This window comes from Peromyscus californicus, unplaced genomic scaffold, assembly GCF_007827085.1.
Source record: "Peromyscus californicus insignis strain IS unplaced genomic scaffold, ASM782708v3 Scaffold_4__1_contigs__length_199733344, whole genome shotgun sequence".
NCBI classification, from domain to species: Eukaryota; Metazoa; Chordata; class Mammalia; order Rodentia; family Cricetidae; genus Peromyscus; species Peromyscus californicus.
In genome coordinates this window covers 180,500,896-180,522,763 of record NW_026294562.1, presented here as the reverse complement: position 1 = coordinate 180,522,763, position 21,868 = coordinate 180,500,896, and the positions used below count along the sequence as shown (strand labels likewise).

General features: G+C 41.6%; 1 protein-coding gene across 1 annotated transcript in view; it reads left to right on the top strand.

Annotated features, from left to right (window-relative positions):
* Positions 1-16,786: 16,786 nt before the first annotated feature.
* Positions 16,787-21,868, top strand: part of LOC128094787 (zinc finger protein 25-like) — a 38,512-nt gene continuing 33,430 nt past the window's right edge. The window contains exon 1 of the mRNA XM_052713317.1: positions 16,787-17,002. Within this exon, the coding sequence (XP_052569277.1) occupies positions 17,000-17,002 (3 nt within the window). The 5' untranslated portion in view covers positions 16,787-16,999. The remainder of the gene's footprint in view (positions 17,003-21,868) is intronic.

The following is a 21,868-nucleotide window of genomic DNA, read 5'->3' as shown; positions in this document are numbered from 1 at the left end:
GCCTTTATTATGTTTAGGTATGTTCCCTGTATTCCTGATCGCTCCAATACCTTTATCATGAAGGGGTGTTGGATTTTGTCAAATGCCTTTTCTGCATCCAGTGAGATGATCATATGGTTTTTTTCTTTGAGTTTGTTTATATGGTGTATTACATTGACGGACTTTCGTATGTTGAACCACCCTTGCATCCCTGGAATGAATCCTACTTGATCATGGTGGATAATTGTTTTGATGTGTTCTTGGAGTCTGTTTGCCAGTATTTTATTGAGTATTTTTGCATCAATGTTCATGAGGGAGATCGGTCTGTAGTTCTCTTTCTTTGTTGTATCCTTGTTTGGTTTAGGAATTAGGGTAATTGTAGCCTCGTAGAAGGAGTTTGGTAATGTTCCTTCTGTTTCTATTGTGTGGAACAATTTAGAGAGTATTGGTATTAACTCTTCTTTGAAGATCTGGTAGAATTCTGCGCTGAAACCATCTGGTCCTGGGCTTTTTTTGGTTGGGAGACTTTTAATGACTGTTTCTATTTCGTTAGGGGTTATTGGACTATTTAAATAGTTTATCTGGTCTTGATTTAACTTAGGTATGTGGTACCTATCCAGAAAGTTATCCATTTCTTTTAGGTTTTCCAGTTTTGTCGAATAGAGGTTTTTGAAGTATGACCTGATGATTCTCTGGATTTCCTCAATGTCTGTTGTTATGTCCCCCTTTTCATTTCTGATTTTGTTGATTTGGATGCTCTCTCTCTGTCTTTTGGTTAGTTTGGATAAGGGCTTGTCTATCTTGTTGATTTTCTCAAAGAACCAACTCTTTGTTTCATTAATTTTTTGTACTGTTCTCTTTGTTTCTATTTTATTGATTTCAGCTCTCACTTTGATAATTTCCTGGCGTCTATTTTTCCTGGGAGACTGTGCTTCTTCTTGTTCTAGAGCTTTCAGGTATGCTGTTAAGTCTCTAGTGTGAGATTTCTCCAACTTATTTATGTGGGCATTTAGTGCTATGAATTTCCCTCTTAGTACTGCTTTCATAGTGTCCCATAAATTTGGATATGTGGTGTCTTCATTTTCATTGATCTCTAGGAAGTCTTTAATTTCTTTCTTTATTTCTTCCTTAACCCATTGGTGATTCAGTTGGGTATTATTCAGTTTCCATGAGATTGCAGGTTTTCTGTAGTTTTTGTTGTTGTTGAAATCCAACTTTAGACCATGGTGGTCTGATAGAACACAGGAGGTTATTCCAATTGTTTTGTATCTGTTTAGATTTGTTTTGTGGCCAAGTATGTGGTCAATTTTAGAGAAGGTTCCATGGGGTGCTGAGAAGAAGGTATATTCTTTTTTGTTAGGATGGAATGTTCTGTATATATCGATTAAGTCCATTTGAGTCATGACATCAGTTAAGTCCTTTATTTCTCTGTTAAGTTTCAATTTGGGAGATCTGTCCAGTGGTGAAAGTGGGGTGTTGAGGTCTCCCACTATTAACGTGTGGGGTTTTATATGTGATTTAAGCTTTAGTAATGTTTCTTTTACATATGTGGGTGCCCTTGTGTTTGGGGCATAAATATTCAGAATTGAGACTTCATCTTGGTGGATCTTTCCTGTGATGAGTATGTAATGCCCTTCTTGATCTCTTTTGATTGATTTTAGTTTGAAGTCTATTTTGCTGGATATCAGGATGGCTACACCCGCTTGTTTCTTAAGACCGTTTGATTGGAAAGTCTTTTCCCAGCCTTTTATTTTTAGGTAGTGTCTATCTTCGAATTTGAGATGTGTTTCTTGTATGCAGCAGAAAGATGGGTCCTGCTTTCGTATCCATTCTGTAAGCCTATGTCTTTTTATAGGTGAATTAAGTCCATTGATATTGAGGGAAATTAATGACCAGTGATTGTTCATTCCTGTTATTTTTTGGTGGTGATGTGTGGGTACTTCTATACGTTGGGGTTTACTGTTGTGGCTTTATCTGTTGCCTGTGTTTTCGAGGGTGTATCTGACTTCCTTAGGTTGGAAATTTCCTTCTAGTGCTTTCTGTAGGGCTGGGTTTGTGGATAAGTATTGTTTAAATCTGGCTTTGTCATGGAATGTCTTGTTTACTCCATCTATGGTGATTGAAAGTTTTGCTGGGTATATTAGTCTAGGTTGACATCCATGGTCTCTTAGTGTCTGCATTACATCTGTCCAGGTTCTTCTGGCTTTCAAAGTCTCCATTGAGAAATCGGGTGTTATTCTGATGGGTTTGCCTTTATATGTCACTTGGCCTTTTTCCTTTGCTGCTCTTAATATTCTTTCTTTATTCTGTACGTTTAGTTGTTTAACTATTATGTGGCGAGGGGACTTTTTTTGGGGGTCTAGTCTGTTTGGTGTTCTATAAGCTTCTTGTATCTTCATAGGCATTTCCTTCTTTAAGTTGGGAAAGTTTTCTTCTATGATCTTGTTGAATATATTTTCTGTGCCCTTGAGTTGGTATTCTTCTCCTTCTTCGACCCCTATTATTCTTAGGTTTGGTCTTTTCATGGTGTCCCAAATTTCTTGGACATTTTGGTTCATGACTTTGTTGGTTTTAGTGTTTTCTTTGACTGATGAATGTATTTCTTCTACTGTATCTTCAACGCTAGAGATCCTCTCTTCCATCTCTTGCATTCTGTTGATTATACTTGCATCTGAAGTTCCCAATCGTTTTCTCAGATTTTCTATTTCCAGCATTCCCTCTGTTTGTGTCTTCTTCATTTTTTCTATTTCCCTTTTCAGGTCTTGGACTGTTTCCTTCATTTGTTTCATTGATTTTTCTTGATTTTCTCTCAGTATTTTATTGTTTTCTTCCAGGACTTTATTGATTTCTTCTAATTTGTTTGCCCTTTCCTCTAGTTGTTTACAGCGTTCTTCACATTTTTTTGTCTTTTCCTCTACGCAAGCCTCTAGCTTCTTCATGATGTCATTCATAAGGCTGTTTTCTTCTGCTTCTTCCAATTTCTGATGTTCAGGTCTAGGTGTTGGAGGAGGGCTAGGGCCTGGTGATGCTGTATTGCTATTCATTTTGTTGTATATGTTTCTGCCTTGACGTCTGCCCATCTCCTTGTGGTTCGTTCTTGGCCTTATCCGCACACTTGGTTCAGACAGACCAGTGTTCCAAAAGGGAAGTCAGTGTTCCAAAAGGGAAGTCTGGAGCAAGATGGGAGCTGGGGGCCGGCCTCTAAGTCTCAGGAAGAGGCTTGGGGCTCAGGCGGATGGGCGTGGTGGCAGGGCGTGGAGACTGCAGGGTCTGCCAGGGGTCTTGGAGAAGGGGATCCTTCCCGGTGGGGCTAGCAGGGAACCTGCCCGGTGGCCAGAACCTGGGGCCGAGTTGGGCAGGTCTTCCCTGGAGTGGCTGGTGCCCAGGGATGGGGTCTGGGGCAAGGAAGGGTACTCACGATTGTTCCAAAAGGGACGTCCGGAGCAAGATGGGAGCTGGGGGCCGGCCTCTAAGTCTCAGGAAGAGGCTTGGGGCTCAGGCGGATGGGTGTGGGGGCAGGGCGTGGAGACTGCAGGGTCTGCCAGGGGTCTTGGAGAAGGGGATCCTTCCCGGTGCGGCTAGCAGGGAACCTGCCCGGTGGCCAGAACCTGGGGCCAAGTTGGGCAGGTCTTCCCTGGAGTGGCTGGTGCCCAGGGATGGGGTCTGGGGCAAGGAAGGGTACTCACCAGTATTCCAAAAGGGGCGTCCGGAGCAAGATGGGAGCTGGGGGCCGGCCTCTGAGTCTCAGGAAGAGGCTTGGGGCTCAGGCGGATGGGCGTGGGGACAGGTCGTGGAGACTGCAGGGTCTGCCAGGGGTCTTGGAGAAGGGGATCCTTCCCGGTGGGGCTAGCAGGGAACCTGCCCGGTGGCCAGAACCTGGGGCCGAGTTGGGCAGGTCTTCCCTGGAGTGGCTGGTGCCCAGGGATGGGGTCTGGGGCAAGGAAGGGTACTCACGACTGTTCCAAAAGGGACGTCCGGAGCCGTAAGGTATGAATTTTACACCAAAATTTATAAGATTCCCTTTCTCTCTCTCTCTCTGTATGTATATATATATATATATATGTATATATATATATATATATATATATATATATATATATATATATATATATAACTTTTGTCATGATGTTAATGGATGTATAGAGTACTAACTAGTTCTAGAAAAAAGGCTTTAACTAGTTTCCTGTGCATGATTTTGGGTTTGAGTCTCTATCAGTTTTCTGCAGGGAACCATGACCATGGCTAACAGCAACTTTAAAGTCTCCAAATAGATAACAAGCCCCACAACAATGATTCCATCAGGATGAGGATAATGCCACTAAGCCTACAAACAGCACCCAAAGATTGGTTTTGGAGTACAAACTGCTCAAGACAATATTGAGGTGGCAAGCTGAGATGACCCAGCCTCACAGACTACTTGAGCAAGGACCTAAGACAAGCCCTGCATTTTTCCATTATGCAGAGACTAGACAACCAGTGATACAGGTACCTCTCCCAAGACTTGATAATTAATCCAAAATTTTTTTATGATCCCCTAAAGATGCTTTCACTCCCAGACAACAGGAAGTAAATTTAAGAAAACAACGCTCACATTCCCAAGAGGTGGTGTGAGTGGTTTTGGGTCTTTCAATGGGTTATCAATAATTGTCATTGTTTAGGATGGCTGGTTAAAAGTTGTTCATTGATAATGATCAAGAAAAAATGCTACCAAGGAGATTAAATTCAAGGTTCTTGTTTGAAAAACAAAAGAAAAAAAAAAAAGAATGTACATAAGAGGTAGATTATTGAATCTACTCTTTAAAAAAGAGATATAGAAATAATAGGATAAAAGGGTAGATTATTGAATCTACTCTAAAAAGAAAAAGGGAAGGATATAGATATGATAAGATAAAATGTAGATTATTGAATCTACTTTTAAAAAGCAACTATTATTTTAAAATATTTTACATTGGATTGGATTTTTGTATTTTGTATACAAATTATATATATTGATACAAATTTGAGATGGATTTTGTTAGAAAATACTGTACATATGTTTATAATCTTGGTCAAAGTATTGTACCTATGCAGTTCATTTAACAATGTAATGTAAATTGCTAGTTTTTGAAAATTATTATTACCAACTTATTAGGATATAAGAAGGTGGTGGTGGCGCACGCCTTTAATCCCAGCACTCGGGAGGCAGAGGCAGGCGGATCTCTGTGAGTTCGAGGCCAGCCTGGTCTACAAAGTGAGTTCCAGGAAAGGCGCAAAACTACACAGAGAAACCCTGTCTTGAAAACCAAAAAAAAAAAAGAAATGCAAGTTAATAGTCATTATAATCAAACTTGTAGTCATATTAGGTATGTTTTCAAGGTTAATCAGAAATATATTTTGGATATACCAGTCATCTTCAAACACTTTAGAGATTTATAGAATATGGCATTTAAGTTGTTTTAATAACAGATTTTTTTTTCTTTTTTATGATGATGAGACATGTCTGCTCCTGGCAGTTCCAATCTACTTCAGGGAAGATGATGGACACTGAAGAAACTCCACATGGAGTTTACTTTCTTTGTGGCAAAAGTTAGCCACTGGGAAAGAAAGTACCCTTACTTTGACTGCTGACAGTATGGTGCTCAAAATGGACAAGCAGGACACAAAAGAAAGATCTGCTGCACCTTGCCAAGACAAAGTAGGACAGTCCTTCAGAAAATCCTGCTTCACATAAGTCTGTCAGGTATGCTAGGCCTGGATGCTGAAGATGGATCCCCAAACATTGTAGAGGATCTTTGGCTGACTCTGTTTTTGTTGTTTCTCACATTTTTTGGAAGTAGCTTGTTTGCACTTCCTGCTTACTCAGTTAATATTATTTCTTTCTCGGGTCTCTAAGAGAGTTGAAGATTAGATATTTATAGCTACAGTTTTCCTTGTTAACAAATTAAAAAAAGAAACTCACTAAAGAGGTATAAAATGTATAAATTTGAAAGACATCAAAAGATAGTTTTTGGTTGGTAATGCAAATTAGGATAGAAGGTGAATTAGGTACAATATTTTGGATTTGCAAAGATAGGATAAATAATGGAGTATTTTCTCTGAATTTGCCAAATGCAAATGGACTAGACATTGTTGATGTATTTATTGCCTGTATATATTGTATGTACTTACTGTATTTATTTTATATAGTTTTTCTTATATTAGTTATAACCTTTTATTATTTTAGACAAAAAAGGAAAAATGTGGTGATATATTGTATACCCCAATAATGTTTACCTGGAGATCAAAGGAAAGAGCCAGCCACTAAATTAGACATAGAGGTCAGGTAGTGGTGGCACACACCTGTAATCCTATCACTCAGGAGGCAGAAATCCATGTGGATCTCTGTGAGTTCAAGGCCACACTGGGCTACATGAGAGAAACAGAACCAGGCAGTGGTGACACACACCTTTAATCCCAGGAAGTAATATGACAGGACACAGAAAGGTATATAAGGTGTGAGGAAACAAGAACTTGCTTTCTTGAGGCTTAGGATTTCGTAGAGGTAAACTAACAGCTGGGTGTTCTGCTTCTCTGATCTTTCTGCTTTCACCCTAATATCAGGCTCTGGGTTTTCTATTATAAGACCTTTTAAGGTTCATGTCGCACTTACCTTTTAAAGAAACCACTCACTAGGGTTACGCTATGACCAATGATTTATGAATCAAACATCATCTCTAGGTTCTCTTAACATGGTGCTGAGTCTTCAGGATATGAATATTTATTATATCAGAAAGAAGATAATATTTCTCTGGCTCTCTGTGCATGTGGAAATAGCCTTTCCTTTCTGGTTCATACTGAGCTTATAAATTTCTCTGCTTTTTATTCATTTTATTTATCTTGAGTGTGCATGTGAATATAAGATATGTGATGTCTAATCTGGGCTGTTAGTTTTACACACCTAGGAAGAAGAACAATTATGATTCTGTTATAACTACTTCTAGCAGATTAGCCTGTGGGCATGTCTGTGGGGCATTTTTTTTTATTGGCAATTGATATAGGAGTGCCTAGCTCACGGTGTGTAGTACTATCCTTCTGCAGATAGACCTGGGCTATATAAAGCTTAAGGTGTGACTACTTAGAAACTCCTTTACAAAGTACATGTGACCATGAGGGTGGGTTCTATAGCTAAAAGGCCCAGAATCTAGTGTGGTTTCTGAGGTCAATAGGCCAAAAAGCATAGAGGTCAGTAGGCCAAAAAAGTGCATGTGGCATCTCCCCTAAGGATGAATTTTAATAACTGAGAGCTAGAGTCTGTGATAAACATTCTGGAGAATTTGGGTGAGATCTACCTCTATAGCAAAAGATGGATGATGTCTGCCTCCACAAATAGCACAAAGGTCACCAGGTCATTAACAATATCCACTCTTAGCCTTCTCATAAAGAAAACAGATGTTTTATCTCATCCATTGGGGAGAGGCCCCTATGTGTTTAACATTCCTGGCTCCCTACTGCTCTGGGTGTATAAGGACCTTTGTGCTCCCAACAAGCCCTGATTTCCCCCAAAGATGGACTGTAACTTGTAAACCAAATAAACCCTTTCCTCTCTGAGTTGCTTTTGGTAAATGTTTAAACACATCATCAGAGAAGCAAACTAGAAGAGTATGGGTTAGCTATGGGATATAATCTTTTTGCCACACTCCAAATGTGCATTAAAACAGAATCAACACCAGACAGAGTGGCACAGAATTACAGAGTTAAAAGGCATAGCAGGAAGACTGCAACAAGTTTAAAGTTATTTAATGAGTACCAAAAAATTCAAAAAGGAGCTAGAGAGATGGATCAAAGAGTAAGGGTGAATTCCCAAGTATAAGACCCTGAGTCTGAATCTCTAGTACCCAAATAAGAATGTAGGGGGCTATGGGAGAGACAAGGGAATCACTTACTTTAGGTTCAATGACAGACTTTGTCCCAAGGGAATAAAGCAGGTGTGTCATAGAATATGATACTCAATGTCCTTCTCTGGCCACACACATATACAATATATACACTGCATTAAAAAAAAGGTTAAAGAAGAAAACTTGGCCAATGAGTTCATTCAGTGGGTAAAGGAACCTACAGCCAAACCTGATGGGCACTCACATGGTAGAAAAAAAGAACAATTGTCACAAGTTATCCTCTGAACTTTATAAGTGCATGATATATGTACCCCCACATAAATAAATAAATAAATAAATAAATAAATAAATAAATAAATAAATAAATAAATAAATGCAAAAACAAAAAGGAAAATAAAAAGCAAGAAAAGCTTGCTAATTAAAAGAAAAGGATAAAACAAAAATAAAAAAACACAGTTACATATTGGTTTGCTAGCCAGTGGCAAATAGATTATTTTCCACATCAGTGCAAAGAAATTACTATCACTTCAGAAGCAGTAGAATAGGACAACTTGGATGTGGGTATTCCAAAGTTTGCTCTAGCAGTGCTTCTTGTAAAGTGGCACATTTTTTTTTCACTTGTAAAACATTTAATAAGTAAAAGGTAATGTGAGCATAGTAAATTTAAGTAAGGGCATATTTTCACATCTTTCTCATCTTGACATTCTTTCTGTCTATAAGACAAACCTTTTAAGTTTCCAGATAAAAACATTTCAAATAGTGGGAGATTGCTTTCCTTCTCCACACTACCCAATGCTGAATTCTTACCATACTTTAGACCAGCCTTCTTAACAGAAAGCACATTCAGTGTTCAAATGTGTCTTTTTCTGCTTTGTTCACACCTGAAATTTTATTAATTTTACATACCAATCAAAGATCCCCCTCTTCCCTCCTCCCACCCCTTCAGCCTCTCCCTCATTACCCACCCCCCATTCCCTCCTACAAGTAGGTAAGGCCTCCCATGGGGAGGTACATTTGGTAGAGGAAAGTCCAAACACCTCCCCCTGCCTTAAGACTGTTTGAGGGGTCCCACCATAGGTAGTAGGCTCCAAAAAGCCTGCTCATGCACCAAGGATGGGTTCTGATCCTACTGCCAGGGGATCCCTTAAGCAGAAGAAGCTACACACTGTCTCACTTATGCAGAGGGCCTAGTCCCATCCCATGCAGGCTCCACAGCTGTTGATGTAAATTTCATGAGTTCCCACTAGTTTGGTTTGGTTGTCTCTGTAGGTTTCCCCATCATGATCTTGATGCCCTTGTTCATAGAATCCCTCTTCTCTCTCTTCAGCTGGACTCCTGGAGCTCAGCCTGGTGTTTGGCTGTGGATCTCTACATCTGCTTCCATCAGTTATTAGAGAAAGGCTTGATGATGACAGTTAGGGTATTCACCAATCTGATTACTGGGGTAAGCCAGTTCAGGCAACCTCTCCACTATTGCTAGTAGTCCAAGCTGGGGTCATCCTTGGGGATTCCTGGGAACTTCTCTAGAACCAGTTTCTCCCTATCCTCATCATATCTCCCTCTATCATGGTATTTCTTTCATTGATCTTCCACTCCATCCCTGTTCCAGATCAACTATCCCATTCCCTTATGTCCTCATGCCCCATCCCCTAACTTCCATTGCCCACCCTTCATTCCCAGTTTGCTCATGGAGATCTCATCTATTTCTCCTTCCTGGGATGATCCATGCATCCCTCTTCTGGTTCTCCTTGTTAGGTAGCTTCTTTGGAGCTATGGATAGTAGTCTGGTTATCCTTTGTTTTACATCTAGTATCCACTTATGAGTGAGTACATACCATGTTTGTCCTTCTGTGTCTGGGTTACCTCACTCAGGATCATATTTTCTAGTTCCATCCATTTGTCTGCAAATTTCACGATGTCATTGTTTTTTATTGTTGAGTAGTACTCCACTGTGTATATGTACCACATTTCCTTTATCCATTCTTCAGTTGAGGGGCATTTAGGTTGTTTCCAGGTTTGGGCTATTATGAATAATGCTCCTATGAACATAGCTAAGCATGTGTCCTTGTGGTATGAATGAGCATTCCTTGGGTATATGCCCCAGAGTAGTAAAGCTGGGTCTTGAGGAAAACTGATTCCCAATTTTCTGAGACACCTCCATACTCATTTCCAATGTGACGGTATAAGCTTGTACTCCTACCAACAGTACAGGAGTGTTCCCCTTGCTCCACATCCTCTCCAACATAAGCTTTCTTCAGTGCTTTTGATCTTAACCATTCTGACAGGTGTAAGATTGTGGTGATACTTTATTTGTGAGGAAATGTGATATTTTATTTGTATGTTAATAAGTAAGGTTTGCCTGGAGATCAGAGGTCAGCAAGCCATAAACATAAGTCAGGTGGTGGTAGCCTACGCCCTTAATTTGATCACATGGCAGGGAGAGTCTCTGTGTGGTCAAGGATACAGCCAAGTGTGGTGACACAAGCCATTAATCCCAGTACCAACTATAGATACCTGGAGGTCTATATAGACAGGCAATGACAATGAAGTCATGTGACTGGGTTTAGAGCCAATGAGAAGGCAGAACAGGAAGGCAATAAAAACACAGGTTAGATGGGAAGAAGCTCTCTCTGTGGAAGCTACTGCTGGTGATAAGCTAAGTCTAGTCATGGCTATTTGCTCTGATCTCTTTGGCTATTACATCTGTATTTGGCTCTGTGTTTCTTATTTAATAAGACTGTTTAGAAATTCGTCCACATAAGATGGTATCTCAGAGTCATTTTGATTTGCATTTCCCTGTTAACTAAGGATGTTGAGCAATTCTTTAAATGTCTTTCAACAATTTGAGATTCTTCTGTTGAGAATTCTGTTTGGCACTGTAGCCCATTTTTTAATTGGGTTGTTCAGTGTTTTGATGTCTAGTTTCTTGAATTCTGTAAATATTTTAAGATCAGCCCTTTGTTAGATGTGGGGTTGGTGAAGATCTTTTCCCATTCTGTAGGCTGTCATTTTGTCTTATTTACTGTGTCTGTTAGTTCCCTTATTTTTCTGTTAAGTCTGTCTGACAGACCTGTCCATTGGTGAGAGTGGGGAGTTGAAGCCTCTCACTCTTAGTGTATGGGATTTGATGTGTGATTTAAACTTTAGTAATGTTTCTTTTACATATGTATGTGCCCTTGTATTGGGGGCATAAATGTTCAGAACTGAGACTTCATCTTGATGGATCTTTCCTATGATGAGTATGTAATGTCCTTCTCTATCTCTTGATTAATTTTAGTTTGAAGTCTATTTTGTTAGATATTAGAATAGCTACACCAGTTTACCTTTTAAGTCCATTTGATTGGAAGTCTAGCAGACTGCAAGAATATATTGTAGAGATTCAGTTGTATATTAAAACTATACCTAGAAATTTCAAGGCATTTTTCTAGAGAAAGCCATTTATCAAAAAGTATTTGGTGTTATTCTGTTTTTAATATTTCAGCTGTCTTCTGTTATGAAATTCCTGTGGGCCCACTTGCTGCTAGACCATATTGGCAAACAGTTTAAGCTTCTCAGATGCTGATCCACTAGGTAGCTAACACCCCTGCAGGGCCTAGGAGATAAGCAGGCTGTACATGCATAGCTGTTTCTTGTGAAAATGAAGCTCAGACTTCCCTTCCCCAGACAGGAAAATGTCATTACAGAGCAATTGACTCAGAACAAAGGAGGTTTTTGCATATCCAGGTAGTGTGAAGGGTGGGGCAGGATTCCAGGCCAGGGCAGAGTTACGTGTGGAGGAGAGGAAGAACAAGGCAGTTTTCTGTAGATAGTAGACAGAGTCACATGGCCAGAGAGAAGAGAGAAAGGCAGAGATTCTATAGATGGCAAGGCAGATCTCTTGTAGAGTTTTCTCAGAGCCAGGAGTAAGGAGGAAAGATGCAGGATGAAGGAATAGAGGATGAAGATGAGATCAAAAGCATAAGGACTTAATTATTACTAGGGCTATGAGGGGACAGAAAAAGTAGGTACAGAGAGGAACTGAATGTCAGGACAGAACTGAAGTTATGTAGATAGAATTTTGTCCTAGAGAAATAAAGTGAATGGATACAGAGCATGGTATATATAGATTCTTTTCCCTCAGATAACCCCACACTGCACATAGAATCTTCCTCAGGATTCTGGGAGGAATCTTCTCAGGGCAGGCCCTTGGGAAAATTCCAATAAGAAAGACTTTTCTCAGCCCTTCACTCTGAAGTAGTGTCTGTCTTTGAAGTTGAGGTGTATTTCTTGTATGCCACAGAAGGATGGATCTATTTTCATTTCCGTTCTGTTAGCCTGAGTCTTTTTTTTAGCCAAATTGAGTCCATTGATATTAAGGGAAATTTATGACCAGTGAATGTTAATTCCTGTTATCTTTTGGTTACCAAGTGGAAAGGTCAAATACACACACATATCTTTGTGTGTGTATTTCTCATCTTTGGGATTTGCTGCTATGGGGTTATCTATTGCCTGTGTTTTTGTGGGTGCATCTGACTTCCTTAGGTTGGAGTTTCTTTCTAGTGCTTTCTGTAGGGCTGGATCTGTGGATAGGTATTGTTTAAATCTGGTTTTATCTTCAAATGTCTTGTTCAGTCTGTCTATGGTGATTGAAGATTACACTGGGTATAGTAGTCTGAGCTGGCATCCCTGGTGTCTTAGTGTCTGCATTACATCTGTCCAGGACCTTCTGGTTTTCACAGTCTCCACTGAGAAGTGGGTGTTATTCTGATGGGTCTGCCTTTATAAGTCATTTGGCCTTTTTCCTTTGCTGCTCTTAATATTCTTTCCTTATTCTGTATGTTTAGTGGTTTAATTATTATGTGGTGAGGGGACTTTTTGGGGGGTCTAGTCTATTTGGTGTTCTATAAGCTTCTTGTGTCTTCATAGGTATTTTCTTCTTTAAGTTGGGAAAATTTTCTTCCAGGAATTTGTTGAATATATTTTCTGTGGCACACTTCTTAAATGTTAAATTCTTCAAATCTGCCCTGCAGGAAGGGACACTAGCCCATCTGAGCATGAGCCTCTGACAGCTCTTGCCCTTCTCCCCAATTCCCTCTGCCTTGCTAAAAACTGTTAGATTACATTCCTAAAGCTAGCCACCGAAGTCTGTTCCCTTATTTGTCCACTTTCTTTTCCTGAGGCTGATTACCAAGGTCCAGCTACCAAAGTGTTAAAGTACAGCAATCAAAATCCCCCTTTGATTTACCTAATTAACAGGCTCAATCAAAATGTACTGCTGCATCCTAGCCCATTCTAATACAGACCTCCCCTTTTTATCTTCTTAAAAATTACACCTGCAAGACCATTTGCTACTGTTTTTCTGCCTGAGTCAGAAAGCACCCACTTTAACTTTTCTTCCCCACTTAATAAGGATCTTTCTGTGAAAAAAGGTGTATTTGGGTGTGGTTTATGCCTAATTGGGGATCTGAGAGGGCACTCAAGCTCTGTGTGTGTATGGTGTGGGGGGGGGGGTGTCTTCTTCACTGTATGATAGTTCTCTCTGTTAAAAATCCATTTTAACTGGGGGGAAGGTGAGGGGGATGGGAGGGGGGAGAACAAGGGAATCCATGGCTGATATGTAGAACTGAATTATATTGCAAAATAAAAAAAAATTCATTTTATCTAGACATATCCATGTTACCTACAGCACTGTTAATACTCCACATACAAAGACAAAAAACTCAGAGTCTTTTAATGAAAAGCCAGTGGAAAACTAGCACTGAATTCACAGTGAAGTATTTTGTATTCTAAGTGTAAAGCAAACCAGGCTAACTCACTGATGGGATGATAAATGGCGCTGTTTGTGGCGCTGGTTACCAAGTGGAAAGGTCATAATCACGACAGAACCCAGTGGTAGTTTTTAGAGCTTTATTAGGAGGGAAAAGGGGGGAGGAGAGCCAGTGCTGGGGGGACAGAGCAGAGCAGAGAGCAGAGAACAAAGAGAGAGGGTGGAGGTCCATGTCCAGCTTTTTAAGGCACAGATTGTGACCACGCCATATGTACATAGTCACCAGCGCCGCCCGTTGATGAGATGCAAGACCCCAAGCTGTGCATGTGCTGGAGTGAGGGCAGGATCCTAATACTCACAAAATTCATATTTAGCTATTACCAACAAATTTCCTAAAAAGCTTATGCAGTTAAGAAAGTTTGCTGCTCTTGCAGAGGATTGAAGTTTGGATCCCAGCACCCATATCAACGCCCAAATCCATGTGCCTGAGTTTTAAGGAGTCTGATGCCTTTGGGCCTCCATAAGCTTCTGCATGCATAGTGTGCCCATGTGTGCATACTCTCAGGCAGACACACATATATGTAAAATTATCTTTAAAAATTGAAAAGAAGAGCTGGGAGTTGGTAGCTCACACCCTTTATCCCAGCACTCGGGAGGCAGAGCCAAGTTGATCTCTGTGAGTTCAAGATCCAGGACAGGCACCAAAACTACACAGAGAAACCCTGTTTCAAAAAAACAACAACAAATAAAATGAAAAGAAGAAAGAAAACAACTATAGCACTGTGTCCAGGAGTTGCGTTTGGATTTCACACAAGTGACTCATGGGGTTTTGTTGTTTGAGACAGGGTCTCTCATTATGTGTCCCTAGCTGTTCTGAAATGCTCTATGTAGACCAAACTGGCCTCAAACACAGAGATCCACCAGCCTGTTCCTCTAGAGTGCTGAGATTAAAGATGTGTGCCATCATGCCCAGCTGTTTGTCTTTTGAGACAGGGTCTCTTTGTGTTACCACACTGGCCTCTGACTTCTGGGTATAAGTGATCCCCCTGCCTTACTCTTAAATAGTTGGCTGAAACTAATTATAGTTGTGTATTAGAATGCACCTTCAAGTTTTCTAGTTTGGGGTTTTGTTTTTGTTGTTGTTTGTCCATTTGTTTTTGGTATCTTATATAAAGTCTTGCCATGTAACCAACCCTTGGTGATCACTACATAGTCATAGTCCAGGCTGGGTTCCAGTCTTCTCTAGACTAGAATTACAGGCATGATTCATTTTTATATTTTTATTTAAATTATGTGTACTAGATTGTCTATGTATGGTACCAATGCAGAAATATGCCTCCCTACCTTAGCCCAGTGAGAATTCACTCCACACACTCAGGAAAAATAAGGGTCAAAAAGCTCTTTAATGATAGTTGGAGTTTAGCTATTGCTAATGTACAGAGGAGCTGGGTGGGAATAGAATATTTTGTTAACTTATATATCCTTTAGGCTTAGGAATTCTACAAATGCTCTCATCCTTAAATCTCTTTCAGGTCTTGTCCCCAGGCAACACTGAACAATTTAAACAGACAAGAGACTTTAAGTTTGGCCACTTAGGCAAAGTTATTGCCAGAATTATTTCTAAGTACATCAGTGTTTTTCGTTTCAAATATCTTGCCCATCTGGCAGAATTATACTTTTCCTGAGAAGAGCTCAGGGAACTTAATGACAGACAAGGACTTAATGGTGGTTGTGACTCTGTGTTGTCCCCTTGAGCTGCCCTTTAGAGGCATGTTTTTTGATATGGGGCTTTGATATGGGGATGAGTCTCATAGCTGGTTGTAAGTCAAGATTGCTTCCTTTTGTTATAGGAATTAAGCCAGACTGGAGGTCAGTCAGGGAACAAACATCACTATAACCTTTCTCAGCAACCCTAAACTTCAATTGTACAAAATTTTCTTCCTCACAGTTTCTAACAAGCCTGTTTAGTACACTAATTATCTTCTAGTCATATTGGAGACAGCTCCTTTAGTAGAATTCAACTTTGTGTAACTTAATATTTCCTAAGCAAGTTTATTAGTAAATCCTTTATAGTATCAATTTTATTCACATTCCTCCTGCATCAATATAAGCATGTGTGCAGTGCCCCCAGAAGCCAGAAGAGAGTGTTGCATCCCTGGGAGTTGGAGTCACAGGTAGTTGTGAGCTGCTGAGAACCCAGCTCCATCCTCTGCTATAGCAATACACACTATTGATTGCTGAGCCTCTTATGGGTCTGTGGTCATTCAGAGATACACCAGTCTGACCATGGATATATTTTTAACAAAGGTGAGACTTTTATGCAGATACTGGCGCCAAGGCTTCCTCCAGGACACAGGATTCCCAAATGTAACTAAGAGCCACATTAGTCAGGGGTTTGTTAACAAAAACACACAAAAAAACCCCATAAAGTTATATTCTGTTTTGCTAGCAGATGTCTTGCAGGTGTCCTGGTTATCTCCAGCAAAACATGCTTTTGTTTACAGCAGCAGAAACAGCGGATACCTCTGGTACCATGTTACACACACAACAGTTTTGTTAAAGTTGTACAAGACCAGGCCATTACAAAACAACCTTTAACATTTAGATGTACAATTTTGCTTTGTAGTTAAACTTTTAAACATAAAACTACCTATCAACATAACTAACGTTAGCCATCACAAGCATATCTCCTGCCACCATACGGCTTTTTAAACAGCAAAGCATTTCACATTTGACAGCACCAGCTCCTAGAAAGGAAAAGAATCCTACTTTAATTCGAATATGGCAGTGCAAATGTCCAGTAGAGAAGGAAAAAATATGGGCGATTTTACATATCAACCCAAAATATCTCAGCCTCTGTGTCTGGTTTTTGTGAAGGCTATTATTTCCACTTGTGGATAAGAAACATTTGTCTATCAGTTACTAGCTGATAAAGCTTTAGGCAGGGGTTTTAACTCTAATATTCAATTAATTGGGGTCAGGCTTCTGCCTTAAAATATCAGTTAGGGAGAACTAGTTAGTCTTACTATGTGGCTAGAGAGATAGGGCAGAGGGAATCCTACGACCTCTCTGGTTTTTATGAGAACTTGCACCCGTACCCCGCCCTCCCACAACCACTGCACCCCTCTCCTGTCACTCTAGAAGGCAAAAGCTGGAAACCCGGTCCAATCGAAAGCACTGTTATAAGAGTTTCCAATCAGATTCCCTGACAGACTAGGGGGCGGACTTTCTTCTGAACTAAGGTTCTCTTACCACCTCACCCCGACACCCCCATCCTCCGTTCCCTCTTGGGATCTGTCCTGCTCTTCTTTTAGGTCTAGGTATATGGAATTCTGTGCCTCGTCCTGTCGCCAGTGACTCGCTGATCGCTGCTGCGGGGAGCGCCACAGTGAGGACGCGGCGGGGGGCCCAGGAACCGGAAATGGTGAGCTTGTGGCGTCCAGACTTGGGCTCTGTGTCGGCCCTCCGCACCTTCCCTCCCTTCCACTTCGGGCAGTCCTGTCTTGCCCCGCACTGGACTTGCGCCTAGGCTACCGGGATCACGGGCACCGGACTGGGGTGGCCGAGAGCAGCATTTCGAAGGTGGTCTGACCCGGAGTCCCCGGGCCAGCGTCCGAGCTAATGCTTTCCCGGACCCTCTCTGTCCTTTTCGCCTAGGGCTCTCCATGCGCTTCTGGATTTATGTGTCTATCTGCGAGTCTTTGGGGTTTTTTAATCTAACTCTCCATATCAAGGTCTGTGAGCGCCTTCATCCACTATGGCTTTGCTGTCGCGGGCTGGTCTTTCCCCGAGTTTCTCACCACCCTTTCCTCAGGAAGCATCCTTTGAGTCATTTGGGGTCAGTAGGACATCAGCTGGAAGCCAGATTCTCACTCTGTGACTGATACTAACTTTTAACTTTCAGCTTGTTTCTCTTTGTGCGGTGAGGGGGCGGTTACTGAGAATAGAACCTAGGATTTCCTACATGCTAAGCAAGAGCTTTATTACCGCTGGTGTTGATTTTTTTCCCTTTAATTATTATTATTATTATTGTTATTGTTATTATTATTATTATTATTATTATTATTATTATTATTTTAAAGGCAGAGTCCCTCTGTGTAGCCCTGGCTGGCATGTAACTAGCTATGTAGACTCATATTTTTTTTCTTTACTTTTTTGAGACAAGGTCTTAACTTTTTAGATGATCCAGACTGAATTTGTGATCTTTCTTCCTCAGTTATCCAAAATGGAATTACAGATCTGCACTATGAAGGCTGGCTCCAGTCCTTTGTAGAAGTGGAGAGAGGAGCTCAGGGAAGGGGATAATACTTGGCAGATGCCCAGGAGCCATTTGTCCATCTGTCTCCTCTGCTCCGCTTTGTTGCTTATGGGTTTAGGAGTGGTTAAGGGATTCTCAGAAGCTGAATGGGTGTCTCCTTAAAGTGTTCCTGCACCCAGCCAGTGTCCTTTAAGTACAAAGTGATGCCAGGAGAATCCAAGATGCACACAGTGAAAGAGATTTGGAGATTTGGCAGAGGTCCTCAGAAACTGAGCAGGCAAGAGTGAGAGATAAACTGAAAAGCCACAGTTAGGGCCCCCGGCCAGGCAATAGGGGATGGGAAGGTTGACTCCTGCTCCCCACTTGCTGTCTCACCTGGTAGAGGGGCTGGCACATGGGAACAGGCTTATTTAGGGGAGGACATGATTTCAGAATTACAGGATCTGGGGAGTATACAGAGTCAGTCTCCTCCATTTCCCACGCTGTGTGTGTCCCAGAAACTCTAGGCTTTTTCAGGTTTCTCTTGGGATAGGGCCATTGCTGTGACAGGGCTGAGTACAGGCCACTGAGTCCCAGGGGAAGAGAGGAAGGCTTTGAAAACTGAAAGGGTTAGGAAGTGGGAGAGCAGGGACTACAGACTTGTTGTGGGGACACACAGGAGTCATATACCTGCTAGGGGTCCACAGACCTGGTAAGGGAAAGCACAGACTATGTAACCTGTCCCCAGACTTGTTATGGGGACACAGGGGTCATAATCTGTCTCTTGTCTGGGTACTGTTTCTCCATTTCTTGTTTATTGCAGTTTTGGTTTTCCACAGAAAAAACCTCACTCTATAGTCTTCCAAGCACTGAAATTAATAGCTGTGAGCAGTCAACTCCACCTACTATCCTCCCCCCCCCCCCGCCCCATTCTATGTGCTTGGTAACCTCTGACCAAGTCCCTCAAAGTAGATGTGGTGCATTGGCTTGAAAAGGACCTTTGCCCACTGGGATGTAGGGCTCTATATGCTGCTGTGTACAGACTTTTTGCCCTTTTCTCCCTGCTTCCATAGTTTCAGGTTGTCCCCCTTGTGCATTGTTTATGTAAAATAGTGGAGAAGTGTTCAAATCCCAATCCCCCTACTCCCCCGTCCCATGCTGGACTTGGTTATGTAGCTCTTTAATATCAGTTGCTGAAGAGAGTGAGGCAGGAGGAAGAATCTAATGTTCAAATGTTCTGGACCAACTTGGTCTACAGAGCCATTTCAAGGCCAGCCTAAGCTAGTTAGTGAGACCATGTCTCAAACATACAAAGTGGGTATAATTCACAGGCAAGTCTGCTGTCTCTGTTTCCCACCAATAAAGTACAAATGTGTTCTTATATGCTGTGAAGTAGTCCTGTTATTGAGAAAGCAGTGGCTGATTGCCTCTCTGCCTCCTCCACTACCCTTAACCCGTCTGTGCCTGGGGAGGTGGGTCCAGTAGCTGTCCTACACCACCACAGTTCTTTGTATGCCTTTGTGTTTGTGTGTCTAGGTGTTGTTCTGAATCTGTGTGATGTTCTTTCTTTGAATGTCACTGACTGGCTTTGACTGTCAACAAGCTGAGGCACGTGAACCCACTCTGCTTTATCTGTACTTTTACTTTGTCTTTGTTCGATATCTACATCTATTCAACAGAAACCATTTTTCTGAGACCCCAGAGTTCTAAGACATGGATTGGAGTACTGATTCCCACTTCCTTACTTGGTAACTTTGATTAACCTATTCTTTGAGCTATTTTCTTGTGTATGTGAGTATATATATATGGTATTCCTCCAGGAAGGAACCTGGAGATTTGTGCATATTAGGCAGATTCTGTGCCATGATAGAGACAATGTAGCCCAGTGTGGCCTTTAACTTGCCATCTTCCTGTATTAGCTCCTAAAGTAGCTGGGATTATAGACCTGCACCATCAGGATTGGCACTGGGTCCTGTTTTTGTAGAAGTAAAGAGAGAAACCCAGGGCAGGGACAGGCACTTTGGAGGCACCCAGACATTAGTTGCTCTTCTGTCACTCCTGCTTCTGCTTGTGATGAATCTAGGGGCCAGTGTGTGTGCACAGAGGCTATGAATTGGTCTGGCCTGGTGTGGCCCCTGCACCTTGCCCACTTCACACAAGTTGGTCTTTAAGGAATCTGGATGACCCAGTGAAAGAGACTTGTATACAGAGGTACAGACATAGTGAGGGACACAGATCAAAATTCCCACCAACTGGCTACACTTAGAGCCCGAGACTTGGCACTGGGGTGGTAGTGGAGATTGATTCCTGTTTCCCTACTTTCAGCATCTGGGAAGGCTTGGCAGGGGGCAGCTGAAATTACTGTGTGGGGACATGACTCAGAAGACTGATTCAGGTATTCTCCCGTGTACCCTGATACAGGGAGCTTTCCAAGATTTCATCTGGGATAAGCCACTGCTGTGGTTGAGTTCTGCACAGTCAATCTAGGGCAGGACACAGAGAAAGACTGTAGAAATCAGGAGACAGGAATGGGAACTGTACCCTAAACTTGGCCAAGGGCACATGGGTCCTCTGGTTCTTTATCTGTTGTCCTGTGTCTGCAAATCTTTCCCTAATTCCTTGTCTCCCATCATCCTCTTTCTTCCTCCTCCTCCTCCTCTTCTTTTTTTTCTTTCTTTTTTTTTTCTTGCAGGTAGATCTCTGTTGACAAGCCTGGCCTGGGCCAGAAGTGGAATGATTTTACCATTGCTTGTCTCCCTAAAGTATTGGTTTGGCTATCATGGGACTGCAGAAGACTGCACTAGGCCCAGGAAAACATCAAATAGCTGGAAGAGACCATGCTGATGGTCCCCAGTCTATAAAGGTGTACTAAGGACCTTGCTGATGGTCCCCAGTCTATAAAGGTGTACTAAGGACAAAAGTGTCCTATTGGGGGAGGGATGCAGGCCTTCTAGATGTACAGGGGAAAAGACAGTGTGAGGGAAGAAATCAGGGTGTTAGCAAGGAGGTGGTGGTCTCAGGTAGGGGACATAGCCTGCAGAAGTCTGAGGACTAATTGAGGAGAGATAGTTGTGAGGGAAGAGAGTGCGGGGAGAGGGCGTGAGAGAAGATATCTGGTGAGAGTCTGAGGATATCAGAGTCAGGGAGAGAACATACTAGCAGTTTGGTGTTAAGAGAAGTGGTTCTGAGGGAGAAGAGAATGAGGGAAAGATGTATAAGGGTTGAAATTTTTAAAAATTAATTTTATTTCTTGAAATTATAATTACATCATTTTCTTTTCTTTCCTCCTTCCAAACTCTTCCATTTAACTTCCACCATGCTTTCTTTTAAATTTATGTCTCTTTTTCTTTAATTGTTGGTGTGTTTTCCTAAATACAAAAGTACAACCTGTTCAGTTTGTATATGTTACTTGTATGTATGTATTTTCAGGGCTGACCATTTGGCACTGGATGGCCAATTGGTGTGTTCTTCCCTGGGAAAAACAACTTATCCCACTCTCAGCATTCTTCAGTTGCCTGTAGTTATTTGTCGGGAGTTAAGGCCTCCTTGGCTTTTCTCTGTCCATGTTATTATGTCTGTTGGTGTTGTCCTTGTTCAGGTCAAATTTCAGCAGCCATGTTGGTGAGACTTTGTGGGGGTAGCTTCTGACATTTCTAGGAGACACAATCTCACAGCAAATTCCCTATTTCTCTGGCTCCTATAGTCATTTTGCACCCTCTTTGACATGGTCCCTGAGCCTTGGGTGCAAGAGTTGTGTTGTAGATGTATTAGTTGGGCTTTGGCTCCACAACTTTGCATTTTTTGAGGGAAATCCTGCCTCATACTGGAAACCTAGACAACTACCCAGGGCTAGTAAAGTCATGGATTTTGGAGGAGAACCTACAACTGCCACTTTACTAAACCAGCATAATTTCTTAACTACGTTCTAAATATTTGACCTTATAACCATAGGTAAGTGAAGTTCTCACCTCTCATTGAGGAAACAATGACCTTATAACCATAGGTAAATGAAGTTCTCACCTCTCATTGAGGAAATTGCAGCAGAGGGATGAA